The sequence below is a fragment of the Alternaria atra genome (genome assembly GCF_907166805.1).
Source record: "Alternaria atra isolate CS162 genome assembly, contig: 25, whole genome shotgun sequence".
NCBI classification, from domain to species: domain Eukaryota; kingdom Fungi; phylum Ascomycota; class Dothideomycetes; order Pleosporales; family Pleosporaceae; genus Alternaria; species Alternaria atra.
The window spans coordinates 4455201-4482416 of record NW_025091323.1 but is presented as its reverse complement, the minus strand read 5'-3'; the positions used below and the strand labels follow the sequence as shown (position 1 = coordinate 4482416).

The 27216-nt window shown below is 51.2% G+C and overlaps 10 protein-coding genes across 10 annotated transcripts; all 10 read right to left on the bottom strand.

Annotated features, from left to right (window-relative positions):
• Nucleotides 1-1357: 1357 nt before the first annotated feature.
• On the bottom strand, nt 1358-2542 carry ALTATR162_LOCUS6563 (uncharacterized protein; the record flags this gene model as incomplete). The annotated part of the gene is made up of 1 exon (XM_043314185.1): nt 1358-2542. One exon carries the CDS (start codon nt 2540-2542, stop codon nt 1358-1360), a length of 1185 nt encoding a protein of 394 aa, XP_043170120.1.
• Nucleotides 2543-5450: 2908 nt separating this feature from the next.
• Nucleotides 5451-5825, bottom strand: ALTATR162_LOCUS6562 (uncharacterized protein; the record flags this gene model as incomplete). The annotated part of the gene is made up of 1 exon (XM_043314184.1): nt 5451-5825. One exon carries the CDS (start codon nt 5823-5825, stop codon nt 5451-5453), a length of 375 nt encoding a protein of 124 aa, XP_043170119.1.
• Nucleotides 5826-7293: 1468 nt separating this feature from the next.
• ALTATR162_LOCUS6561 (uncharacterized protein) lies at nt 7294-8630 on the bottom strand (the record flags this gene model as incomplete). Its single annotated transcript, XM_043314183.1, has 3 exons — nt 7294-7781; nt 7836-8482; nt 8533-8630. The coding sequence occupies 3 exons, from the start codon at nt 8628-8630 to the stop codon at nt 7294-7296; spliced, it is 1233 nt and encodes a 410-aa protein (XP_043170118.1).
• A 2568-nt stretch (nt 8631-11198) lies between these two features.
• On the bottom strand, nt 11199-12977 carry ALTATR162_LOCUS6560 (uncharacterized protein; the record flags this gene model as incomplete). The annotated part of the gene is made up of 2 exons (XM_043314182.1): nt 11199-12112; nt 12161-12977. 2 exons carry the CDS (start codon nt 12975-12977, stop codon nt 11199-11201), a joined length of 1731 nt encoding a protein of 576 aa, XP_043170117.1.
• A 1802-nt stretch (nt 12978-14779) lies between these two features.
• On the bottom strand, nt 14780-15534 carry ALTATR162_LOCUS6559 (uncharacterized protein; the record flags this gene model as incomplete). Its single annotated transcript, XM_043314181.1, has 2 exons — nt 14780-14874; nt 14979-15534. The coding sequence occupies 2 exons, from the start codon at nt 15532-15534 to the stop codon at nt 14780-14782; spliced, it is 651 nt and encodes a 216-aa protein (XP_043170116.1).
• A 608-nt stretch (nt 15535-16142) lies between these two features.
• On the bottom strand, nt 16143-17531 carry ALTATR162_LOCUS6558 (uncharacterized protein; the record flags this gene model as incomplete). The annotated part of the gene is made up of 1 exon (XM_043314180.1): nt 16143-17531. One exon carries the CDS (start codon nt 17529-17531, stop codon nt 16143-16145), a length of 1389 nt encoding a protein of 462 aa, XP_043170115.1.
• Nucleotides 17532-18542: 1011 nt separating this feature from the next.
• ALTATR162_LOCUS6557 (uncharacterized protein) lies at nt 18543-19430 on the bottom strand (the record flags this gene model as incomplete). The annotated part of the gene is made up of 2 exons (XM_043314179.1): nt 18543-18975; nt 19027-19430. The coding sequence occupies 2 exons, from the start codon at nt 19428-19430 to the stop codon at nt 18543-18545; spliced, it is 837 nt and encodes a 278-aa protein (XP_043170114.1).
• Nucleotides 19431-21115: 1685 nt separating this feature from the next.
• Nucleotides 21116-22053, bottom strand: ALTATR162_LOCUS6556 (uncharacterized protein; the record flags this gene model as incomplete). Its single annotated transcript, XM_043314178.1, has 3 exons — nt 21116-21348; nt 21404-21742; nt 21828-22053. 3 exons carry the CDS (start codon nt 22051-22053, stop codon nt 21116-21118), a joined length of 798 nt encoding a protein of 265 aa, XP_043170113.1.
• Nucleotides 22054-22484: 431 nt separating this feature from the next.
• ALTATR162_LOCUS6555 (uncharacterized protein) lies at nt 22485-24235 on the bottom strand (the record flags this gene model as incomplete). Its single annotated transcript, XM_043314177.1, has 5 exons — nt 22485-22964; nt 23030-23659; nt 23722-23792; nt 23852-23950; nt 24052-24235. The coding sequence occupies 5 exons, from the start codon at nt 24233-24235 to the stop codon at nt 22485-22487; spliced, it is 1464 nt and encodes a 487-aa protein (XP_043170112.1).
• A 1254-nt stretch (nt 24236-25489) lies between these two features.
• On the bottom strand, nt 25490-26971 carry ALTATR162_LOCUS6554 (uncharacterized protein; the record flags this gene model as incomplete). Its single annotated transcript, XM_043314176.1, has 3 exons — nt 25490-26518; nt 26567-26830; nt 26879-26971. 3 exons carry the CDS (start codon nt 26969-26971, stop codon nt 25490-25492), a joined length of 1386 nt encoding a protein of 461 aa, XP_043170111.1.
• Nucleotides 26972-27216: the final 245 nt, after the last annotated feature.

Genomic DNA, 27216 nt, shown 5'->3' with positions numbered 1-27216 from the left:
CGTGCTGACAGCCCCATCATGAGAAGAAATACAAAAAGTAAATCCCGTTTCATTGAAGAAGATGAAACCAACTGGCACGCAATATCATCACATGAATATCCTCAACACGCTAATCCTCAGCCTGTAGATCAAGAAATTTTACGGCCTTCTACATCTTCCACACCTTCCACATCAACAGTCTGTACAGAGGATTCACACCTACTCTTAGATCCCTATATGCTGGCCATGGCTACATGCGGACACTGGTCTCCTCCTATATTCTTCCGAGCTTGGTCGCGTCAGAATCCCCGATCTCAATCTGCTGCACCACGTACTGAACTTCCATCGAAAAATCCGAGAGAGCCTCGAAAACTCCGAAAGAAAGTTGCTCGTTTTGAATCAGAGCCTGGTTTGAGTTATTGGCTACCACCTAGATTTGTTCGGCCTTTATCCTGGGTGAAAGGAAAGCGAATTGAGAGAGCAGGGGGAAATGCAAACTTGATCGCACCGGAACAGTCACGAATCGAGGAGCCAGGCAATGCACAGAGTCCTCCAGGTTCTACTCCACAACACAGCACGTTTCAAGCTCTTGGGCTTTCAACTCCCACCACCCTGTCAGATAATCCTTCGAACACTCTTCAACCCGCCACCTCAGCGGATCATCCAAACCCAAGTCTTGGCTCATACCTGAATACATCAACTTTCCTCCCACCAGGACCTCGTGGTATTTCACCTGCACCTTCCACCACCTCCAGCCTCATCCTCCCCGGTCGTGAAATAACCCAAGAAGAGTACTTCCGGCGCACAAATCGGCCACGGGAAAACTTACAACCACGCCAGTTGACGCCACCACCGGGCCTAGAAGCAGAAAGGGATCCCTACAATTGGCAAGCTTGGGCTCGTGGACGCACAGGGCAAGAAAGTAAAACCGATCGTCTACTCAGAAAAGACAGCATCATGCGTAGACCAAGTACAGGAAATGTTAACAAGAGGGGAGATAGGAATAGTTGGTATGATGAGTTTCGGAAGAAGATGAAGGAGGAGCAAATACAGGCACGAAAGGAGCAGAAGGAAGCTGACAAGGAGAAGAAGAAAGAGAAGAAGAAGTTGGAGAGGCAGGAGAGGAGGAGGAAGGAGTATGAGGCGAGGGAGTCGTTGAGGAGACAGGGTATGTTTTCCGGGGGGTACTTAGCTAGATATACATGATTATGGGGTTGTTGTATCAGCATGAGTTGAGAAGTTTGACTATTGAGGAAAGGCTGTTGAGAGAATATTTACCAAGACTTAACAAGTAAGTGCGATTGTACAATTCAAAGAATCGCTCCCTATCCAAACACTAGACAGAATCAGAACCGGGCTATTCCGCCCATACAACTCTTCAGTTGCAGTACTGTGCGCCTTCACCAGGTTTGACAATGCCCATATCAATAAAAGCCGAGTAGTTCCAGTAATCCCCTTGGACACCCTCCCCTGCCACAGGCACGTTCCCAGAAAACTTCGCAGTCCAGTAAGCACTTCCTCTCGTGTACTTTGCGAAAGCGTACAGCCCGGTGTTTAAATTCTTCCTGCGGTTGGCAAACTTGTTGTCCGCCGCCGTCTCGATCGACCATTCCCCAACAAACACAGGAAACTTGCCATCTCCTGCCGAAGCCTTGGCGTCGGAGCAAATGTCTGCACTCACAGTATCAGAGTCGGTGGGACGTCCAGCGAAATAGTAGTTGTGTACGTCGAAGACCAGATTAGCTGAAGCTGAGAACCTGGGAGACCAGAATGCTTCACCTTTGAAGCTACCCTGCAACATGACGGGTGTGTTCTTGTTCACAGCTGCTGCTTTCGCGACAACCGCGTCGAAGTACTTCTGTACCCATACAACACCGTTGTCCGTCAATGCGGCTGGGGTGCCAAAGGTTGTGAAGTCGCGGTTGTCCACTGGTTCATTGATTGGTTCGAGCGTGTACGACTGCGGGGTTCCGGAGGATTGAATAAAAGCCAGTGCGGCATCGACAGCGCGTAGGGAATAATCGAGGTTCGTCATGTTGTTAAACCACCCAAAGCGACCTTCGCCTTCACCGAAGCCCATGCCGTTTACGCCTCCAGGAAGGGAGTGAATGTCAAGGATGATATGCATGCCGTATTTTTTAATGGCATATGATGCAATATTTTTGAAGAATTGAGCCTGGTTGCCGCTGTAGAAGTTACTGCCAGGGACTTTGACCCATGCAGCATACGTCGTTGGGATTCTCAAGACATTCACGCCAGCAGTAGCTAGCTTGTCGATATCTGTGGGCGTGATGAACGTAGCATAGCGGCGCTCGAGGACAGGACCACATCTGGATCCTAGTTTGGCACAGCAAGTCCACTCGTCAGTTGTGGTGCCGCAGTTCTGAGACCACCAAGTTGGGTCGATAACAGCTTCTTGGGTGAGCCATCCACCAAGATTGATGCCGTTAGCTCTGAAAGTCTTCCAGTTGAGGTAGGTAGACTGTCGGCGCTCCGTTGGATTGGCAGCGGTGAAAGATGAGAAGGAGAGAAGTGACGCGGCAATAATGCTGAAGGTAACCATGTTTGATGTTGCGGTACTCGTGTTCCTGCTTGACTGTGTGGAGTTTCTCTGATATTCAATCGCTGGCCTTTATATCTCATGGGCAAGCCTCTTCTTGTCTTCGCTATTCCGAACAGCGCCCAGCACGATCCGGTGGCATCGTGACAACAAGCATGAAGTACGACATGTGGAGCCGATAGGCCTTGCTAGACCTGAGGACCAAGTTAACAATATGAGTAGACTTGCAAACATTCAGCCCCCTTCAGGGTATAGTTCTGTAGACGGCTGCACAGCTGACAATGCCTTTACCCCAGACTTTACCCCAGACCTGGCGCCATATAGTGGGTGCATCATAGTGGCTTCGGCTTCCTGGAAAGTTACCCCGAATCAGGGTTACGAACCTATCGTTGTCCATATGGGGTTCACATTATCCCGAGCGACCTGATTCTCCACATCGGGTGGTATGAACGCCGAGTGGCCCACATCCCGATATGAGCGTTGTTCTATTCGACTGACTCCAAATTCTTGAATATATCTCTTGCTTCGATGATACTCGAAAATATGGTCAGACGTCGACATAGTGGCAGGGCGCGCGAGAGGATGATAGATGCTGTCGGCAATGTGAATTTAAAAAAAATCCTACAGGATGACTTCGTGGTGCTAATCGCAGATGCCATCGCATTACACGCTCTCCGTTAGCGCTGTACGTTGTTAAGAAGCGAGAAAGATGCCGGGCGGAAGTACGTTCATAGTGACGAGTGTGTTTCGGCAAGCCGTCTGTGCATTCTCTGAGCGCGTGTCTCGGCCACCTATTGGCTCCTCTAACCTTTCACAACTCGGTTCTCTTCATTGTTCTGATCACAACATGATTCGCGTCGTCGGTCTACTTTGTTCTGTCGGTCGTGCTCACATAGACAAATTCACTATCCGGATTGTTCCTTCCACGATCAACAAGGGATGCGTTGAGGTCTCAACGTTGTGCACAGTAATCAAGACCTATCACAATAGGTACATGCTGAGATTCGAATGTTTCAGATCATGGTAGCGGTACAGAAATAGTGTAATCGGCGCTTCTTAGTCGTTGTCGATAGGTTCACATCGCCATCATGGAATACTCCTACGGTGACTACACGTATGCCTGCTACAAAGTACCTCCTACACAACCCTCTCAGGCTCGAGATCGCAACATAACCCACCTAAATCCCTAATCAGTACCCATACTAGCTTGATTTTACATCTGTAGCAGATATGGGAAACCAAGTGTCTTCAACACACGGTCTGCCTAAAGACGTAGAGCCGGCACCATTACAACTGACCGGCCAGATTAGCAAAAAGACGCACCAATGCTCAAGCAAAGACAATAAGATACCGCCTTCACGACGGCTACGCACCATCTCAAAAAGTCCTGCTATGGATCCCTGGAAACATAGCCTGCTCAACATTCCACCCGAGTTACGCAATCAAATTTACACCTACTTATTCGATAGCAGAGATTGCATCGTGCTATCTCCACTAACGCGTACAAATATTCCAGGGCTCGTGCTATTGCGAACGTGTAAGCAACTCCACGACGAAGCCGCTAGCTTCTTCTACACGGTGAATTCATTCCAGTGCTACATCCGTAAGAGCGTGCTGGTACAATCAGCAACTGTAGCAAACATTCAGTTACTTGACATTACTTCACTCATATCTTACAAGTTCTTTCAGGATCCTCTAGCCATCCGAGGTGGTATCTTCTTTCCCGCACCGCGGTATCATCGATATCTTACTCGACTAACTATCTACTTCAAAGTATCGATTCGCGACCTGGCTTTCCCGGATCCAGAGAAGGGTAAATGGAAAGACCAAATTTGTGTAGGCTTGGACTTGTATCAACATATTCGCCTTCCTTCCGACAATGCCGCTATTACACCCGCAAACATGGGGAAAATACAGCAGGCAATACAGCATGAGGTATTTGTCGTGTATCAGAAGATGAGACACCTTTGGAGAAAGAAAGAAGGTACATGGGCCGGTAAAGTGGTCATGCCAGCGAGATCCACAGCAACGGATGAGTTGGAGTATTGGATCGAGCTTACGACTGAAGAGGATCCCACCTGCCAATAACATCCTCGAGTGGAAAGACGACCAGAGGAGTGAATCCTTTAGCTGGTCATGTACAAAGGTGACGTTGGCCTCTAGCGGAGTTTGGCTATCTTCGAGGAGTTATCGTGGACTCTTTGGGTCAACATGATGCATAGCAGTCATGACATAGCTCGCATGCATAACAGAAGTAATCATTGTGCAGGAAACTAAAGGACCACTCTCCTTGCTTTTGTTACCACGTAGTCAATGCACAGTCAATGCATGCGGCATGCAAGCACACCGCAAATCACAACCACATTTCACATCCTCACGCAGCATCGACACGATCAAGTGATTAAAGTACCACAAAAAATTAAATAGTAGACATTAGATAACCAATACTACCCCGATCATAGCCGATTGATCCGTTTTCTGCCCCCAACCTGAATCGAAAAACCCCACACTGTGCCAAGCCAACGCGTGCTTCCCTGCCCAATCCATCGTCGATCGGCACTCTCCCAAGCTTCCTTCGATACCAGCCAAGCCAAAGATGCTCTCCTTGCTTGCATATGTTCCCCACACGCCATCTCCACGCCATCTGAAAGTTTTCTCCGGTGGCATTATGGGGTCCAACGGGTCGACTGTCGTCATTTCGGAAGAAAATGTTGCGATTGCAATGAGGATATGGGAACGATGATGTCAGTCGTCCATGATTTTTGACTCGTGGTGATTAGTCGAGGCAGCGACTAGGCTGCTTGACAATAACATCCGCTGCTGCTGCTGGTTCCGCCTTGCTTGACTGCAGACGAGTGCAAGGCTTGCCGGTCATTCTATCGTCTCGGTACGTCGCCTTGGTATGAGCTTATCACTCGTCGGTGTCGTCGACGCTCTCAACGCTCGGTGAGGGTGATGATTCGCGAACGTATCTTGACGAGAGCGTTGGGCTGGCAATGGGTTGTTGCGAGATGGAGATTTGGCCCTCTGCTTCGACGTCTTCGATGGGGATCCTGAGCATTTGGCCGCCAACTAGGTTGGGAACGTAGACGAATTGAGTAGCTGGTGAAGACATGTTTGTTGATAGGATGGGTTGCATTCGAGGTTGGTATGATGGTAGTAGTGGTGCAGTAGTGTCTGAGTAGACTCGAGAGATGATGATGATGATGATGATGATGATGATGATGATGATGAAGTAGTTGAAGTCTGATACAGGAAATCTGCGATGTTGTGTCTTCACCTTCATGTGGGGATACGACTCAGCTATATACTGTGCCAGAATCCCGCGGCTCACCTGAGAATGCCATTGCTCATGCGGCATCCCAAACCCCAGCTCCACGCATGCATCCACCAGACCACCAACCCAAAACCCTATCCCCGACAATCCAAGCATCGCATGCTCCACCCGTCACTTCCGCAGCCAATTATAACACACTACCAAACAAGGATGCCTTAACGCCAGCTCCGCTGTGTCAGCCCAACGCGCTGATTCGGCCCACGACCTGCACAACGCGTGGCAAGTCTCCCCGAACAGCTTACTGTGCCGCTCCGTTGTGTCCGACCAGCGGCGATAAGTGGTTCATGCGTGCGTAGACAAGGCAGCCCCGCACCAATTTCCTCTCCGCCAGCCGGCCAAGCAGCGCCTAAACGGTGCGATTCACAGTTTAGCCCGGCCAAGTCGCTTTGCCCGCATGGTCTAGACCATACGCTTGTTATCGTTGTGTAACTCTAGACGGGGATGATGCAAGGTGTTGAGTTGGAGTGGTGATAAGGAATTATTGTGAGGGAGACTGGGTTTCGGAAGATCGGCGTTTACAAACTCGCGATTATTCACCTACTTAGAGTTTTGGGATTATGTCCGGCCCGTTTACTAAGGTTATGGTCGGGGCTTGCATAGCACCGAGCGTGAGTATTGACCGAGCGCTTCTTCGACAGTCATCTGCTATGTTTACAGAGATCGTACAATCGCGGACAGACATCTCATGTTTACAGTTCACGATGACGACTAACAAAATCTTTGTCACAACTCGTGCTGGGCAATTCTGGGCGCTGCCGAGAATGCTGCCGAGACCTTCTGTATGGTTCTGTGTAGTTCTGTTGAACCATGGCACTCGGCTAGTAAACGAGTAGCAATGCGGGTCGCCTCTGGATAGAAACTACCATCGTTAGACAAAGTAGCCAACGATAACGAGTGTGCACCAAGATGTGTGACTATCCATTGGAGTGGAACTGCACCATAACTGTAGGCTTCGCGACTTCGCAACATTCGCATGATGGCACGTTTGCTTTGTAATATACTATTAAGACTTTTCTCCAGTGGGGAAGGACTACCCACCTGCGCAGGCAGGTCAAGGGCGGGAATTCTTGGATCCAAGCAATTCCGCTCGACGCCAGCTGTTCGATACGAGGTCATGTGGCAGGTGCACCAAACCTAATAAACGATGCCAGGACGCGCCAACGCACCCCAGATCCCGAATAGCCACGGAAACCCAATCTCCACGGTTCACATGGTCAGCCTCGTTCAAAGCGCAGCTTATTCGCATTCGTATAGCGAGCCTTGAAATAGTACAGCTTGTCTCGACCAGCTCCAGTGACAGCCAAGTCAGTATTCGTATAGAACAGCTCAGAATTGAACAGGGTATCATGCTAGCATTACAACGCTCTAGTAACCTTACGCCTCGCTCGATAAACAATAATTCCTTCAATATTGGACATTACGGCCTGATCTTACCAGCCTCTGGGTTGTCCCTGTTACCCCGCCAACCCCAGGCTAATCTGGCCATCGTCTTGTCTTCGTCCTTTCCTGGCCACAAGACTTGTCCGAGATATACGGCACGAATGCAGAAGACTGCCGTGACGAGCCACATGATGACCAGCAGAATGGTCAAAGCGCTCGCGACACCATTAATAGCTTCGCTGTGTAACACTTTCCCTGCTTGTATTGTCGCAAGTGTAAGGCCTGCGTTGGGAAAGATGAACGCCCACCAGTTCAGCGAGAAAGACATGCTACGTGATCCCACTATGACGGCGATGGTTGTTATGATGAAGAACCAGTAGGCGAATAGTATTATGAAAAGGCCTGACATGATGCCAATGATGCGTACAATCTCGCCGTCGGGTACTGAAATGTTCGTAAAGTAGTTTGCGGAGATGAGCGAGGGCGCTTGGTTGGCGAGGGAGAGGAGGCCAGCAGCAGTGTAACCTATCGTTGTTAGTATCTCCATGGTAAGCGAATATGCAAGGAGTATTGACTTACCGGCTGGACCAACAGATACGTACATCCCAGGTCGGGTAGTGGGAGACGGCAAAGAACTCGTCATCAAGCGTTGCATGTATAGTCCATACAGCAGGAAAGAAACGACCCATGCGAGTCCCTGGAATAGGACTGCTCCAACAAATATCTTCCAGCTGGGTGTCTCAGGTTGGGAGGGAAGTATAGTACCAGCCAGCGTGCCCACTACAAGCAACGGGTATATTGGGAAAATCCAAGCAGGCACAGCATCGCCAACGTTGAGGCGTTCGAGACGGAAGAAAAGCGAGTACTGTATGACACCGACGAGGAAGGCCGCGGCGCAGTACATCCAATACACGATTTCGAGGGCTTTCGTGAGCCATGCCCCCGTCGACGTATTGCCATAAATGTATGTGCAGTTGAGTATGAGGGCGACTGACACCCAGTACGTGCCGAAAAACAGACCCTCGACTGGGTGGTGTAACGATCCAAGTAGCTTGCGAGGGACCAGTATGAATCGCGCCAACATGCAGAGGTTGAATATGGTGAAGAGTACGAGGTCGAAGATGAAGACAATCTTGCCGATGGTTTGCAGGCCAGTAAATGTGTTTGGCGTGTTTCCTAGGACCACAGCCAACGATCCTGTTGACATGGTACATGCGAACCATGGCCTGTGGAATCATGAGCTCGTTATCTGAATGTCCCCAGCGCTCAGACATACCATGTGAAATGCACGATGCGATCGCGCAGCCCAACCTCTTGTGGTGGCTGCTCCTCATCCTTCTCGTAGGTCGTATTGGTTCTGTCGCGGAATCGCATCTTGGTAATAGGTATCAAGCACGCGACCAGGTGCTGAGTAGTCCTGGGCCATGCTTCAGGTAGTATTTACAGGTTCCCAGGAATGACATCTTCTTCCCAAGCATTTCGGAAAGAGTGCCGGACGCGTTTCGTCATACGGGCCCATAGCGTGCTTGTCTGAGACTTAGTGGCGATCTCGGTGTCTACGCGCCTGATGAGAGGAGCGACGGGCAGCCCCGTAGTCGAATCTCGGAAATCGGCACGCAAGCGTCAAGCAGAAAATGTGAAGGTTGAGGCTTGGCGCACGGATGACTGTGACGTCAGAGTCCGGATGACCGATCGCAGGGCATCGGGTTGGACACATGCACCTCAGGTAGGAGAAGAATTCGACAGTCTTAGCTGGGGGTTGAGGTGTAAATAATTGGATTTTCTCTTACCCTATGTGTATGTATGCCAGGTGTTACTCACTTCAAAGAAAATTGAAGTAAGCAGAGGCACCCACCCTATTCAAAGGGATCACTTTACGCTCTTAGCGACCTCTGTCTTTCACACGCTCATAACATTATAACAACGCCATTAAGGTAGGTGTTACGTACGTCGAGATACGTTTCTTTTCTTCTCAGTATATCCTTCAATTTCTTTGGTTTTTTTAGTTGTGTTGCGAAAGATGGCAGCGTGGTACAAGACGTGCTGTCGCTATACCCTGTTTCAGGTGGAGGAATCAACTGCCGAGTTATTGGCGAGACGTGGATGTCGCTCATGCTGCAGATGCAACATGACACGAAATGCGCAGGAGTGGTACGGCACAGTCGCCAGTCTCTGTTCATCTCAACCACTCTGCGCCTTGTGTGCTCAAGGTTAGTAGGCACTGTGGATGCGGGTGTGGTTGCGGATATGGGCGAGGATTACGAAGACGATGACATCTATAACTCAACCCATAGAGTCACATTGACTAATCGTCATGATGGTGGGAACTTCTACACCACAATGTTTATACGACACCCTCGTACTTCCGAACCACCATCCAACTTCTGTCGAAGCATCTACACGGGTTCGGATGAATGTCTGGAACGCCGCGAAGTATGGCTACAAGAATGTCTGGCATTCCAGCGATAGGCTACCGGCTATAGCAGGTCTGATAGCTCACTCTTCAGAACGTAAGTATTGAACGAATATAACGGGACTGTGGAAGGAGCACCGACTTTATCGATTTACAATGGAGAAATTTCCATGACATATGTCGTCCACGTCGCAGTATGGTCGTGGATCAGTGTACAAAGCCCGGTAACGTCAGCGTCTAGTATAAGGGACTTCCTGGCCGAAGCATACTTGGATGGACTCGACAACTTCGCTGTTGTCGTCCACGGTGTTTCATTCGAACCATCAGACTTTGGCACGTGGGCATATTACTCATCCGCGCCGGGTGAGCACAAAAGGAAGAAGGAGTTGAACATTGAATGGGATGCCAGTGAAGCAAATTTTGCCAACCAGCCCTTTGGTGTCCCTTGAATGTGGGTAGCTTTCTCAGAGCATCTCAAGCCAGATGGTGACGAGGTCGTTCTGAGATGCCTTTGTTTAGTTGCGGACGGTTCCACAGGCTCGTATCGACGTTGTAGATACGTCAGTTTCGAAACAGACATGAGAACTGCTCTCGAATACGACATTCGCCTCCAATCAAAACAATTATTTCGCATTGTATGAGTTAGGCACGTCAACAGCGACTTGGGCGCGCAACATCGCCAAGCTACCTGGGATTTGCAAAATATACTACTTCAAACTCCTTTTTTGTCATCTAGAAGCCGACAAGCCTCGTCCAACTCGCGCCGTGTCGAGGTGAAGATTATTTTCCAAATGGCCGCTGCGTAGCTTTTCGTCCAGGCAACGGCTTTCAAAATCCATGCTTCAGCTTGCATAACATAAGGGCTCTCGTTTCCTGCATAGCAACGCTTCCTTGCTCCAAGCTTACCGCGGAAGAAAATCAAAAATCAAAACGCAGGGTTACCCACGATGCTCGCCACCAGCTCGTGCCGGGCGAAGCGACGCGGCAACGGTTCCTGCTGTAATCCCGAGCCCGAGGCTACGGTAGGACAGGAAGCCTGAAAAGCTTAGCACCCCATCCTACACATGCACAGACACACAACGCCAAAGAGATTGAAATCAGGTAATAATCGAACACAGATGTTACGACTAAAGACGGCGGTTGAAGGGTATCAAGCATAGATTTGCTGTGTCTAGGGATCTAGAATCTAGATGCCAGGGTACAATATGTACATCCTTGATGCAATAGAAAAAACCGTGTATGTACACTCCCAAGCGCCATCGTCGCGCCTATCCTATCATATCCTATCCTATCCTTTGCAGAACCAAAGAAAAAATGAGGAGTTCCCTAGTGTAGCATGTCATTAATGATTCCCCAAACCCCGACCGATTAATCCAACTCTAAATGAAGCAATGAGGCGGGAAAATCCTATCCATGAATGATGGGGATGAAAAGCCTTCTGTTGCAGAAAGAACGCCGTCATAATGCATATGCAATTCCGTGATGCTTGTGTTGGTTGACAAAGGAAATATGTTTCGCTACACCTGCCATTACGCGGTGATAAACGCCGCCATCATAGCCAACACACCACTCAAGATGGCGTAGTTGGCACCACCGATCGGGGTCGAAGCGGCGCTACTCTTCTTCGACTGCGTGCCGTCTGGCTTGAGAACAGCGGTACTGCCTAGTTGGAAACCAATGTTTGCTACTACAGCTTGGCTATCGCGGACAGGGACTGAGATTCTACCGTTGCCGTCTGCTGTGGTAGTTGTGACGGTGTTCTCAGCAACGGAGGATTCGCCGGTGGTGTCGTCGTAGCTCATGCCGTTCCATGTGACGCCTGTCTGCGAGTCTGCGCCAGGGGCTGTGAGGTAAGAGACGTAGACTTCCTTGTTGGCGTGTGCAGAGCCGAGGTTAAGGTTAAATGTGAAGCTGCCTTTGTCTGATGAAGAGGCATTGGCTTGCTTGGCGTTGATCATAGTGATGGATTGAAGCTTGTCGTTTGCGTAGGCTGCGTATGCACGAATGCGGCCGTCGTACGCTGCACCTACGTTGCTTGTACTAAGAGCTGCAATCTGTGTGGTTCCGTTGCCGTTGCCAACAATCTGTGCGACAGCGGCATGGGCGTAGTACTGCGGACGTACGAATGTGGTTTGACGACCATATATGGGAATAGGCGCCCAGGCACTGGCGTTGGAGTTGTCGGTCATGTGCATCTGAACCGAGGAGATACCAATAGATGCCGCGTAGAGGAAGAAGTTGAGAGTCCAGAGAGAGGCACCGAAAGCGTCACTCACACCAGGCATGCCTATTGGCCCAACAGAGCTCATCTCACGAAGGACGTATGGGTGGTTTGTGTTTAGAGCAATTCCAACCTGCTTCTCCCAGTATTTGAATTGTGTGTTGGTGGCATCGAGATCCATGAGGTCGTCGAGAGTGAGGGGTGTGGGGGTAACTCCGATAACTGTGGAATGTTAGTAGGGCAAGGAGGACTGGTGGGGTCATGGCATACAGTAGAAGTAGTCGTGCTGGTTCCAGGTGGCCAGGAAATTATCGCCGTTCCTACCCTCCATAATGCCATCGTCTACAAGTTGTGCAATCTCAAAGGTGGTTCCAATGGTGGACGCCGTCGCAGGAGCTTCGAAGAAGGAAGACGGCAGACCGGCAGCCTTCAACACACGCTCGTATACAACCTCGGCGCGGTCCAACCATTGGTCCGTGTATGTCTTTCCATCCCAGGGCGCAGAGCGGAAAGAGTTCTGTAGCCACAGATCGGGCTCGTTGCCAATCTCGAACGAATATAGTTTGACGTTGTTCATGCCATCCACGGCGGCTTGGGCCAATGCGGTGATTTGGTCCTGGTAGTCGTCGTCCATGTATGCCATGTTCAGGCCAAAGGTTACGGGTGTGTCCTTGGGGAAGCGGTCGAGTGCGCTGAAGTAATTGGGCCCAATGATCATGGAATCGGCGGCGATGGCGCCCTGTGCCGTCGAGTCTTTGTTTGAAGTCCACGCATATTTCTCATTGTTCGACTCAAACACCATATAATCCTGCGTGTTTCCTCCTAACCGAATGTGCGGCGGCGCGCCGGAGTAGTCTGCGAGGTTCTGGAGTAGCTTGATGGAGAATTGGTTCGTGTCCTCCTTGCCGGTGAAGGAAAAGAGATTCGAGGGCTCGATGCCGAAACCAGCATACGAGGGGTCGAGGTAGTCCGAGGCACCATCGGGTGGGCTATTCCCTAGCGATATGGAGATGGACTGGGCGAGGGCAAGGCGCAGGGCGGGTAATGACAGTAGGGCTAGACTGCTGGTTGATAACGAGGGGAACATGGCTGCTGATGTGAGCCGTCCGGTGCAAACGAGTGCAAACGAGTGCAGATGGTAGAAGAAAACAGCGGAAAGTAAAGTCAAAACTAACAATCAGTAAAAGCGAGCGCAGGGGAGGTTATCACAGGAAACAGAGAGCGAGGGACATGTAGCCAGGGTCGATGATGAGTGGACGCTTGCAGAGTGACCGGGGGTTGGACAAAGTGTCAACACTTTCAGACATGCGTCACTAAATGGGCCAAAAGTGGCGCCGGTCCGGGCAATGCAAGAGACGACGCGCCAGACTCAACAACACATGACATCACGAGCCGCCATGCATCCGGACGCTGCGACACCAAGCAAACCCGTGTGAGACGCGCGACCCCAAACACTGCAGTGGGCCGCCGAACATCATCATCCCACACCTCTTCCCTCGTCCATCCAGCGTTGCGCGTTGCGCTGATAAAAAAGAGGATAAACGCGTCAGCTACTGCCGACGACACTCCGTGTTCCAATTATGGTGGCTGCCTCAGATGTGCACCAACGCCCATCTGAGCGGCTACCGAACCCTTGGCCACGAATGATCCGCGGCAGGAGGCTCAACAAGCCTTGTTTCGCCATGGCCCCGAACCCGCATCATGATCCTTTCCCCGATCCTGTGCCGTTGTACCCTCGAACCAGGCCTCTTCATGGCCGTGAGGCCGTAGATCTTCGCGGCAGCTTAGACCACCTTGGAGCGCGCGGTACGCCTCCTACGCACTCAGGGCCACTACGCACTCAGGACCCCGACGCGCAGCGTCTGGATAATCGCAATTCAATATTGTCTCCCGTGCTTCCGTCCTGCGTATACTACCACCCAACCCCTGCACCCGTTCGCCGCCTCCATATTGGCCCGTTGATAAGACGGCCTGCAGACTAGAAGCCTTGATTTATTGCCCAGCCTCTTTCCAGCTCCCCATTCCAGCCCCTTCGTAACAGCCGCACCTGCACTCACTCACGTCTACCACCTGATGATGCAAAAGGGAAAACTTTCTTGACTGCACGTTTGCTAGACTCAAAGTTTGACATGACTAGCAGTGTCTGCCACCATCTAGTTTATCTGCACCTATAATAGCACCAGGTCTCGAACATGTCTACCGGGCATTCTCGTCCGCCGTTGTCCACCATCCCTTGGCGGCAGCCGTCTGATGCCGAAACCCTGAGTTCAAAACCTATACATAGTCGGTGTGCACCTGCAAGAGGCAAAACGCATGTCGCGGCCTCTAGAATGTAAGCTTACACCATTACGGTCAATGTACAACACACATGATGATGTGCGTGGAGGCGTTGCTTGCGAAGACACGGCCAAAATTCCCCGTGCTGGGCGGTGCCTGATCCATACTTGCATACTACTAGAATACAGCTCCGACTACCGCATAGCTATGATGCGCATCTGATTGTAGCGAATCGAACTACGTCCGTGTGATCAAGAAACTTGCTTGCAGAGAATTTGGTCCAACATTGCCGTAGTTCCGACACGGCATTGATCGATATGACGTATAGCTTAGTGGAGAATGCCGACAGTGAGGAAAGTATATCGTGAGTCGATCCGATGCAGGGAAAGCATGCTATACCCATGTCGTATTGCTGCTTACTTATGGATAGGGTACATGTCTTTGCCTATTACTACCTGCTCTCGAGACAAGCTTGGCCGGTGAGTTCTAGCATCACAGTAGCACCAGCATGAACAATACTCTTTCCAAATTTGATCTCGTAGCGTAGACCCTAAATGTGAGCTGGAGCGCTGTACCACACCTTCTGTTCCTTCTCATAGCCTCGACATCTTCTTACAACTTGCCCATCATCAGGTTTCTAATCATTTCCCGTCCAGTGACCACGGTAGTCCTCCAGAGGGTTGGGAAGTCCAATGTGCTCGAAAAGGCTGTCATGACTTTGTTAGCAATGGACAACTACAAGTCATTCCCTTGTCGTCGCCAGGAAAACGACAAGATAAAAGGACAGTTGGAAGAGAGTCGAGAAACTTACTATCAGCATACCCAAACCCAAGCATAGGCGGAATCCATCCCCTCGCATACTCGAGCGCAAAACACCCACTCTCCATCTTATACTGCTTAACGTCACCCCTGGTAAGATGATGCACACTCCCCTGGGGATATCTCTCAGCCTCGTAAACGCCCTTTCCAGGTCGATAAGCCAATTGCTCGCCCTTGAGAATATGGAAATAGTCATCCGCCGTATGCCGACCGGTATGACCCTCGGTCCCAATTGCCGTCCCAAAAACAATCAGATACTCGGTAATTGATGCGTGGATAATGTACATGGCGCCCATGGCACCACCCGCATTGTTGAAGATCCATTCTTCGTCTAGGTTGATGTGGGGACCGTGGGTTGCAGACAGGGAAGATACAATGTGCGAGACGACAGAGGCAGTGTCGTTTCCGTAGAGGGAAATGGCTTCTTGGCTGAGGCTGTGCAGTGAGGATGGGGTGAAGATGTAGAATTTAGCGAGGTGCGAGTCGAGTGTGTACATGAGCGTTGTTAGGACACCGAGGATGGCGCCGAGGGCGAGGAGGATGCGCATTCTGGGAAATCTCTTCCTCTGGCGAGGAATGCGTGAGTTGAAAGAAAGTGACGGAATCCGACTACAACCCCTTTTGCGAAGGAATGTAATGTGTGAGTTTCTTGTGTTCGTGGCACTGCACTTTATGAGGATCGTGAGGTTTTTCTTCATTATCAAAACGCACGTGCCAGACGGAATAGGAGAAGCCCGGATCCCCGGATCGTCAGCTCATATCAAACATGGGCTGTTGTCTACTGCGAGCCTTCCGTCCTCCGAGCGGAGAGACGCAGCCTTGGCTTGTCTGAACAAACGGTGGCTAAAGATAGTCATGCGTTGAGTGCCATTTTGCGCATAGAGAGAAGCGTGAAGATAAGGGGGTATAGAAATATTCTACAAACAAAAGCTGACTACAACACCGAGAGTATTACCTCCTCTTCCATCCTCATCATTACTCCTGGGCGAGTATTAGAAACAAGCGATAGATGATATCCCCATGCCATGACCTTTTCCCATACCTAGTAACGCCCCAACCCATGCAGAACGTCGTAAAAATCATGCTAGACACGATTACATATAACCAATATATCCAAACGCCATATGCACATTAAGAAAGATTGTCCCTGTCGTCATCACCATCCCCCAATAAAAGTGATGAAGCCATCAACCATATCAATCCAATCCTGACCATTCAGTGTCCCAGCTCGTCTCTTCTCCCAGAGCACCCCCACCATCTTGCCCAGGTGAGCTCTCGCCTGCTCACCTGCCTCACTCGTACCATCATTCCTCACAAGCTGCACCTTGCCGCCAGCAAACTTCTCACTCAGATCAATCTTGAAACTCGCGTCCCCGTCTGGAGGGCAATACAGTTCCTCTCGCGTTCCAGCCGCCGGTCCAATGACGCCCGGAGCGAGCTGCACAAGATGTCCATGGATCAACACACTCTGTGTGTGACTCCTCTTGGGCTTGAATAGCGAGCCGCGTACCGAGAAGCTGACCAGCCGTAACAGTCCTGCGCCGTCACCCAGCCGGATGATCCAGTCTTGAAAAGCTTCGTACATCATCTTGAACTCGACCTTTATGACCCAGAGATTGTAGCTGTAGAAGATGGCGAGGGCTTCGGAGCGAACGAGGCGTGATACCGAAGCGAGTGCGTGCTGCATCTGGCCGTCAAAGGTGGAGATGCAGTATACGAGGGGCTTATCGATGACGAGGTTTTCGCAATTACGGTAGATCTGATGGCGGATCTCTGGTGGAAGAGTGACAAAGGTGGGTGGGGCGGGCGTCAAGTCATTAGTAGGGCATGTATCGACCTGTTCGATTAATGTGGTCTGGACATGTTCCGTATGTATAGTCTCTGCCTTTTCTTGGTGCAAGGCAATGTGCGCGGCCCAATCCTTTTGCACGTCGTTGGATCCATCAAACTGGATACGGTCGAGGCTGTGATTTCTGGAATGGGACGGCGATAGCGCGTAGTCATCCATGTGTTCATCGTCGTCGGGTCTTTCCTCTGCATACAGTTGCAGACCCTCGAAACGCGTGGCATCGGGCAGGCTCGACACGCCGTACTGCTGCGAAAGCTCAGGCGTTGATGGGAACGAGGTAGCCTGGCTCTCGGAGCCGTGGCAGCCGTCGTGCTCGCTCCCATGTCCCAACAGATCCGTGTCATCCGAGTCTGTGTCTGTGTCGGAGCCGATGTCTATATCCACGTTGAGTCTATATCTCGGGATTTTGGGCGGCAGCTGGTGCGTGGGCGAGCTGGGCGAAGGCAGCTGGGTAGCGGATCGTTTGCTCGACGTGCGTACAATGGTGCCCTTTTGGGACATGTTCCTTCCTCTCCGCTGTCCGGCCGCGCTATCCTCGCTGCTTGTGCTCAGCTCCGGCGCGCCGTCACAATACCCGCACTGTGCTGTCTGCACACTAGTATCAAGAGGCTGAAGTTTTGGAGAGCGCGCTTTCATGGCTTCAGCATCGTCCGGGGGTGTCTGACCCGTGACCGAGTATCGACGTTGGGTAACCATGGTAATTACGGGTGTGGCAGCGATGATGCGAAGGGAAAGAAGACGACTGGGAGCGAGGCGATTGGTGTTACGTGGAATCGAGCGGCAGGTTGCAGCAAAAGCCTTTCTTCTGCGCAGATGTGCTGGCAGGCTGCACGATGACCTTTGGCACACCCTCGACGCGTGCAATGGGCGAGGCTTGCGGGGTGCGTTAGGTAGCGTTGCGGATGCGGCCGAGTGGACTGAGAAGCGGATTCGCGAGTGGGGAGTCACCACTTTTCTATCGATTACGCTGCCGGAGACGATGGAGCTAGATAACAATCACAAAGTACTCTCGCGGAGACTATCACGCAGCAGCACCAACACTATGAGCGAGGGGACAGAAGTATACACTCGGCACCAACGGATCAGGAGGGAGATGAAGGGCGTAGCATGTTTGGCAACTGGGCAACAATGCCGCGTTTCATGACACCGCAATTTGTCGTCAATGCTGCACTGCCCACCCAGCGATTATCATGCTCCACCGCCAATTTCTCGTGTAACCAATCTTCTCATCTTCAATATTTCATAATGCGGACGGTTTCGACGTCATGGCATGCGTGCTTGGGCTTATCATCATATTGCGATCCGCGGTGCAATGCGTAATGTCAGCACACTGTCTTTTCACGGCCTTTTTTTTTGGGGGAGTCTCTCTCGTATGGAAGGTGAAACGCGTTTTGCTTATGGCATGCTCGATGATCCCAACTACAAAGTCTGCTACAGAAGAGGAGAAAGCTCCATATCGTGTCGAGGAACCATCACTACTTGTTTACGCGCTGCAAGGACATAAAGTTATGATAATTGCAGTTGCTGACTTCGGCGTTATATGGTAATATATAGCAGGACGAAAGTAGCTAACAAACATAGACAAGCGCCTATCCCAACGATGATCCTGTTGAAGGATATTACAATCACCCATTACACAGAGCTACCTCTTCCGTTACAGCACACATGTTGAAATGGTGCATTCCGTTTCAGCGTCCGACCATCCTTCTACAGACCACTCTTCTTCTCAGTTCCAACAGGCTCCCTAACCATTATGTCCAACGGGATGTTCCTTCCACCTCTCTGCAGATTGATCCTCCTGGTTTCCTCAAAGCCAAACTTTCTGTAAATCGGAGGGTTCGTCTCGTTGCTCGACTCCAAGTAGCACGGCCGACCCTCGCGATCTGCCAGCTTGGTTACATGCTCAATAAGCTTGCGAGCATGACCTTTACCACGACCACTAGGCCTGGTGCCTAGATAGACGAGGTACCAAGCGTCATGCTCTCGCTCACCAAGCGCGGTATGCATAGTGTCGTGGAGGAGGGGCAGAAATTCGTCGAAGAAGCGGCGTTTGCCTTCGGAAGAAAGGCGGTAGTTGAGGCGCCACATACCAGAGCGGAAGATCGTCAGGTAGTCATCCATGTTCTGACCAGGCGGCATCCTGGGTGCGTGAGCTCGCAATCATATCAGGTTTACAACACCGATAACTTACCACAATGCGACTGCTTCAAAGTCGCCTACCGTAGTCACTAGTCCCTTGAGGATATGAGCATACGTCACGTACTCAAGGATTTCGACATGTAAAGCCCACTTTTGCTCCTCAGTCCAGTGCTCACGATCAGGCACGTCAATAAAGTACCTGGCAACGTCATCTTGGCCAAAGGCTTCCGCCAGACACTCGGCAGCCTGCTTGTACTCCGCAGCCGTAACGACGCGAACGCCGTCGGTGAGCGGAGGCAGAACAGCAGCGCCAGCACCATTTGGCTTCTGCTTCAGGATCCTGAAGCTAGCGGGTACCTCGTTGACCCTAATGTTAGCAGACTTCAAGGTTGATGACTTGGTGTCCACTGTATAACTACAGCTGACTGGCGTAACGGAAGAGAACGTTTTCGCCATGATTGCGGTTTCGACCGTAACCTTCTACTAGTATTCAAATGGGATCTGCCGCTTCGTTTGGTTATAGGGACAGTCGTGGAATACGCCAGCGTGAGGTGTTCCCCGCAGGGCTTCAACGGGAATCGGCGAGGGTAAAGGGTTAGTTACTTGAACTTCGGTATATCTAGACGAGGACCTTGAGTTCAAACAACACTACTAGATTGTGATTAGTCTCGTTGCGGCAATGGGTCGTCGTGGGCTGAGCAGGAGCCGTGACCGTCGATTGCCTGCCATGTGGTATACCTTTTCTGAGCCTTTGTTGGGTGTTTACGTTTTAGCTGGACGATTAAGATCTCCTGTATGAACTCTAGAGAGCTGCGATCTCGAGACAGTATCGACTCGAGAAGGGTAGCGTAATGAAGTAAAGGCTTGACGTAAATCTACCGACATCAATGTATGTGGCTAGATGAGCTCCCTTTTGAGTTCAGGCTCGACAGATGCAGAGTGTCAGTCCGATGAGGTAGTCTTGCGTCGACAATATGCGCCTTGGGTTATCGATGTGCCAACCTTTGTGTGTGTGTCGACTGGTGGCCGCTGATGTATGGCTGCTTAAAGTTTGGGCTTTGCTTTTTAACTCGCTGGCAGCTTTGTCACAAGACCAGTGACAGCACTGCAGTACAACGCTTGGCTGATGTCGAGCAGCGGGCGTCTTGTCGAGGATCGCGAACGGAGGTCGGCTGCAGCGGGTTGCGTATGGCGTGGGGGTACAGTGGCTGGTGACGTGAGGTGAGTGTAAGCTGACGACCGGCACCCTTTGCCAGATGTAAGGCTTGTGTGTCTTTGTGGTAGAGTCGAAGATGGGAAGTCGAGACTTTGATATACCCCCATCCACCCTGTCCGATCGGCGTACCAAGCGCCGCCAGGCAGAGGTCATGCTTCACGGATGTAGCTCGAAGCGGGAGCTATCTTCGGACCAACCGCTTAGTCCGTTACGCATGCAAGTATCGTTATCGTTCGTCCTGTGACCTTGAACTTGGTGTCGGGCCGAGGCGGCTCAACGAAGACATTGCCTTGTGGCTTGCTTGCTAATCGTTGGGCGTACAATTTACAGCTTGCTTGCGAACTGCACTTGGCGACAGAGAGTCAGAGGCCGACAATACCGCGTTGACATCGGAGTCCTGGCGAGAAACTGTGGGGTGAGGAGGAAGGGTTGCGTTGCACACCTCGGTTGTACCTCCTTAGAACAGGTAAGCGCAAAAGTAACACGAGCATTAGGGCTACGCTCTCTGGTAGGCTAATGATAAAGCAAGCACTCGGAACACTTCCGCTACTTGTTTGTCTCGGAACCTAGCAAACTGTCAGCTGGAGATATGCGGTAGGCGGGGCTAGCATAGATCAACTGTCACGCAATGTCATTAGAATACAACGATAGAAGAGGAGCGGACCTTGATGCACGCACGATAAAGCCACGACGACGATGACTATTGGGCGTGGGGGATGATTAAGTGGTCAATGACTGGATTAGATGGCAGTTGTGGTATCTAGAGAGGCCGAGCCTGCATGCACGTACCGCCTCACTTTCGGAAATGTGAGGGGGATGGCCTAGACCAAGGATCTGGGGGTCGGTACGCTTGAATAGCATCGGGAGGATTGATGCACATATTACGGTGCTCTTCACGTCGTTAGAGAAAGCTCGCTCATGCTTCTTACATGCGGCGGATTTCTGTCTCGCCCATGTACTTTTCCAGACCAGAATCGAGGTGGTCCCACCATTCGAAGAGCATGCTTTCGCAAATGAGCTTGAACCATGGTGTGAACTTGAGCGACTTGTCTTGAAACATGGTCTTGAGATCCTCCTGGGACACCCATCTTGAATCGCGGGCTTCGTTGGGGTTGACATTTAGGTCCACATCGGCCTTCATGAATAGAATATAGTCAACTGGCGAATCGTAAGTACTCATCCAAGTTTTTCTATGTCCAATGGCACAACTCACTCTCGTGTTCACCCCACATGCCGTCACTGGGCGACTTGTAGTGTATCCGGGTGAGGAACTTGAAGTCGTCAATAGGCACCTGTTCGGCCTTGATGCCCAGTTCATGGTCCAGCTTGCGCACTGCTGCGCGACGCACACCCTGGATTGACTCTTCCAGGCCAACGCCAGTCTCTCCCGGTATGCCTAGGGGATGCGAGCAGCAAGTGTTGGTCCACATATCCGGGAATGTGATCTTCTCGGTCGCGCGCTGCTGGAGGAGAAGGCGGTTCTGTGAGTCGAAGAGAAAGACGGAGAATGCGCGGTGCAGGAGACCCCGATCGATGTTCTCCATCAGATGGCCTGGAGTATGTCAGTGTCGGTCAATTTACGAGTCAGAACCACAATGCTCTCATTGCTGGTCACGCCTCTCGCCACAGGCACTTACAGAGTTTCTTGGTCGCACTGCCAATTGGGATGTCGTTGTTGTCCAGCACGATGCACACCTCATCCATCAGCCGTATCTGCTCCTCGTCATAGCCTTGGAGGGCATTGTCGCTCGTGGCGGAGTTGTGTGACCCTCCGATGAGGGTGGTGTTTACTTCGGGAAAGAGGCGCAGAACATTCTCCGCTGTGATCTCGGGCTGCTGCGTAACAGTCTCGATGGTGCTCATGATTGCGAACCGATACGGGTGCGGGCGAGGGTAATTGATGGGTAGAGATCAAGTCCTGAGGATTAGGAGGGGCGGTCGCGGCATTGAAGAAAGCGCGCACGGGCCCCTGTTCAATGCAGGGTCCACCTCCGCGGCGGTCTGGGTCAACTGGCAGTTTGCCAGCATGCATGTGGCAATGAGCAACGCGCCAGGTGACCAAGGGGAATCTCTTAGTTTGCAAGCGCTTTTGTCTTATTGTCTAAACATTGACCGTTGCTCATCATGCTATACACTTTGCCGAAGCCTGTAGGCTTTTCGATCCAGGTATCAATAACTCAGAAACTTTTCCGTAACCGGAATGACATGCACATGTGCTCGGAAATGATACCCCCAGATAGTAGAAAGGAAAACAACCAACTCCAAAAGTCACATATATACAAAGTGTCTCGCGCTTAAGCCACAGTAGCAGTCTTGTTCTTCTTGGCAACGGGCACCTCGGCCTGTGCATCTGCGGTAGCGTCAAGCTCCCGCTTCTCGGGGACGCCGTTCAGTTCTGCCTCAGCTTGAGCGAACTTCTTCTTCTCTTCCTCGGTCATACCGGGTAGGAGAGGCACCTCCTCCTTGGCGTGTAGGTTGTTGTGGTAGGTGCGGATGATGGAGTCGGTGTCGTCAAGAGCGATCTTGCGAATGTCTGCAATGGCCTTGATCTTGGAAGTGCACTCCTTGTACTGTGCATCAGTCATCTTCAAGCCAAGCTGCTCAGCACGGCTCTTGATCGCGTTCCATCCAGTGAGCCTGCTGGCGAAGTGTACGTATCGGGACATGCCGAAATCCTGAGGGTTGATAATCTCGTATGTGGAAGGGTTGTTAAGAATGGCCTTGGCGTGAATACCAGCCTTGTGGGTGAAAGCACAGAATCCGGTGATGTAGTTCTGCGCAAGTTAGTACAAGGTCTGCTGAAATCTTTACTGCTCTACAGTGGTAGATGGCTACTTACGTTGAATGGGATGTTGACCTCGACAAGATCGGCAACCAGGTCCTCAACCTCCTTTAGCGCCTTGATGTTGTACTTGCTGGTGACATATTCGCGGTCCGCAACAATCATGCGAGCCATTAGACCACCAAGAGGGGTGATTCCGTTACGCTCACCAATACCAAGTACCGAGGTATCGATGTGAGTGGCACCTGCCTCTAGCGCACAGAAAGCATTCGCAATGGCGCAGCCAGAGTCGTTGTGGAAATGTGTCTCAATGTCGCAAGAAACGACACCACGGAGAGTTCGTACAAGGTCGTAGACCTGACGGGGCGATGCGCAGCCAACGGTATCGGCGATACCAACACGGTCGACGCCAACCTTGTCGACAGCGCTGTAAATGGACAGAAGGTCAACGAGGTCCGATCGGAACGAGTCCTCGGAGCTGAATCGGATCTCCTTGCCCTTGCTCTTGACAAACTCAATGACCTCCAGCGCCGTGTTCTTGATGTATGTCATGTCTTTGCCGTGGCTGTGCTCGCGGAGGTACGCGGAGGTACCGATGACGACATCGAGGCCATCGACACCAGTCTCGACAGCGATTCGGGCATCGTCCATGTGGCATCGTACGTGAGTAAGGATCTTGGCTTTCAACTAGTATACTGTTAGAATGCGTTCTCACCGCCAAAATATGTCGAGAGAAAAAAATTACGTACTCCGAGCTTGCAAAGAGCTTCACAGTCCTTTCTTGACTGCTCAGAGGCAGCAGGGCTGGTAACTTCAATGTCTAGATTTGTGGTCAGCTTCTGAAAGTCTCGCGCAAAGTGCCGCGGAGCGTAGCCGTACAGTCAACACCGAAGTTGTCAAGAGCTTTCGCAATCTTGATCTTGGCCTCAAGATCGAAGTAGGCGTTGGCGAATTGCTCGCCCTCTCTTAGTGTGCTCTCTGCGCAGGCAAGTTAGCAACATTTCTATAGCCTCAATAGTAAAACTTCAATCGGCGCGAGTGCGCATCCGATAGCGCTGAGGATGGGCGTTATGACGTACCGATAATCTTGAATCGACCGACATTTGACAAAAAGTCACCAACAGGCGCGTATGGGCTCTTGTGTGTAGGGTGAGGGTTCTGTCTGGTCTGAACACCAGTGAAGCCTTCCTTGGAGCCATTGGCGCCGTTGGTGCCATTGCTATGGCCGTTGGTAGCAGGTGTTTCTTCGGGTTGGGGACACATGTTGGGCAATTAATGTGGGTGGGAATGAGAAGGTAGGAAGGTTGGAGGATGCAGGGCGGTATTTGAATGCTGGGGAATTGTTTCCAAGGTGAGTCAAGATGGACAAAAATCTGCTGCGAAGAGCGATGATGAAAGCGCAGGGCCGGGATCGGGTCTGTAGCTTTGCGCTAGCCACCTTTGTTCGCATGTGGGGTTGCCGTCTGGCGGTGGCCAACGAAATGACTCTGCTTTGCTGCACACAAGGCGGAGTAGACTTCGTTTTTCCGTTCTCAATCTGTTTTCTCTCCACAAACCTGGAGAAAGTGCGGCCGAGGCTCCAGACTGGATGCCTATCTTGGGTCAAGCAATGAGCGTCTGGATATAGACCATGCCATTGGCGACCCACCTCACCGCCTCGTTGCGCAGGCTCGGTAGTGATACTGGCCGCAGACTTGATGCACGCGACACCACGGCATTCTCAACATCTGCAGTTACAAATCCAAAAAGAAACTATGGTGGTGGGCCGCTTCACATGAGTCTGTCTTGAAAATATTTTCATCCCTTACAATAAGCATAGACGACTTTTCGCCAGTAGGTGTCACAAAACCCCGCTTTGAGTCAAACAAGTCGCATTACCAAAAGGCCCTGCACCAGAGCGGTAGTCACAGCCGGCATCAGGGAAAACTCTATTGATGGTTCATGTAGCACGGTACGGGTCGTCCCTTATTTCCAATCCCGTGGTACGACCTCAGGGTACGTACCTACTTGGGTAGAAACACTTGCTGTCCAACACAATCTCGCAACACCAAGAGGTACATCTCTTGAACTGTCATGTCAAACTCACAAATAGCTTTCTAAGCTCTAGTGCAACTTGGAAGTCTGATATGTTACCCTACAGTTTTCATTCTGTGTAGCTATGAGACCAGCTGGTCGTCTCCCGGATCACATGCAGATACCTCCGTTCGACATGGTGTATTGGATATGGTAAAGACCCTGATCCATAGTTGTTCTCAACCTGTATTACGTGTGCTAACATTAGTGACGTACGATGGACCCATGATGTGCGCTGTCCTTTGTAAATGTAAGTTCATGAACCTTGGTAGCTTTCTTGATGATGTGTTTGAAAGGCTGCAAGTCACAAGAGAAGGGCCGGATAGCGAGAGAGAGAATAGTAATTAAATCAGAACTAAATGGTATCACAAGCCCTGCAACCTGGTATCATCGAAAAAGATTCCAAACGCCGACGTAACTTGTTTATACGTGACAACAACGGCCTTAGATGCTTTGCTCCATCTCCGTAATGTAGAGCTTGATGTGGCTCTCCATCTTGATGTACTCGTCATGAGCAGCATGCACCTCATTCTCGATGTTGTCCTTGAGCTCGGCCATCTTCTTCTCCGTCTGCTCAATGCGTACTCGCCTCCTCTCCATTTCACGCCCTTTCTCACCTCGCTCTTCGGTCAACTTTGCGTGTGTCTCTCGTAGCTCCTCCATCCGCTTGCGCGCACGTTCTGCTTCCTCGTCTCCCTTGGTCTTGAGTTTGTTTGTTCGCGCGTTGATATTGCCTAGCTGCTTCTGTAGGAGGCGCTCTTGTCGTTCCACATCGCGAACGTTGTTGCTTCGATCTGCTAATGCGTCTCGGTGCCTTGATGCCTTTGCCAACTCCTCTTCCTCGCGTGATAAATCGGCTTGTACATCTGTAAGTAGTCGTGTGCATGAAGTAACGTCGGTGGCAACTACAGCAAAGGAGTCTGTGGATGTTTGAAGGGCGCGAGCACGGCGGTCCAGCATGTCGATTTGAGTCTTGTCCCCAGTGAGCCGGTCGCTTAGGTCCCGCAGCGACTCTTCCAAAGCTGTTGGGCTCTGTTGTGTGTAGGGCTTCAATTTCACTACCTCGCGCTGCACGTTCTCCTTGTTCTCGACTCTCTGTTGCAAGAGTTTCTTCAGCCTGTCTTGCTCAGTCTTGGCACGCTCGAGTTTCTCTGCAACCGCCTCTTGACCCCTCTTCAACTCCAGCAGCCTGCTCTTGAGCTCGTTGTTGCGCTTTTCCTTCTCTTGCATCAGCCTTTGCGTCGCGGCACGGTTGCGCTCCAGCTCAGCCAACTGCATTTCCTTTGCCTGCTTGTCATCGTAAAGTTGTTCGATTCGTAGTTTCGTGCGCTCGGCCTTGTTGAAGTGCTCATCTATGATCTCGGTTTGTGATTCCCGGAAGCGGATGAAGTTGATCATGTAAGAGAAAATCTTGACCAGGCGACCGTGGGTAGGCTTGTAGAGGTCGTTGAAGGTGAAGTCGTGGATGCCGCACTGAAGTCGTTAATACTGGCCGAAAGGCCCGATTTTAGAGACACTCACTTCGCGAAGAAGTTTCCTCAGAATGACGAAGAAGGCCATTAGATCCCTCGTGTCGCTCGTGTAGAGCCTCTCTGCATCGCCCCCGCACATGTCTTCGGCGGCAGCGCGCATTGCCGGCGCAACGACCTCGCGCGTCGTGTTCATAAGTAGCTCGGCGAGCCATTCGAAAACCTTCTGGATGATCTGGGGATTCGGCTTCTGCAGGTCTGAGACGGAGAACTGAATTCCGATGTCCGAGATGCAGCCGGCAATTTCATGATCGGGCTAGATCTGTTAGTGATGCGCAAAGCCAGAGGGAGTTTGCGCGCATACCAAGGTCATGAATGCGTCGTGTTCGTTGGCGGGCGGCGCACGTTGGTTGTGTTGAGTCGTTCGCGCCATACTCATGCGCCCGTTATAAGACATGTTGAATTATTGCGCGATCTTAGTCGGATGTGGGTGTCTCAGTCGTACGGTGTCGGGCTGTTCGCTATCGTGGGGTGGTGATATTCAGGCGGTGGGCGGTGTTTGTTTACAGGGTCCAACGGTTTGTTGGCATGGAAGGAGCAACCTCGGGTGCCGCCCTTCCGGATACAGTATCGCGTAACAGCGCATCGATCCATAACTCCACCGACAGCTCATACATTCTCCATCATTTTGTACAAGATGTG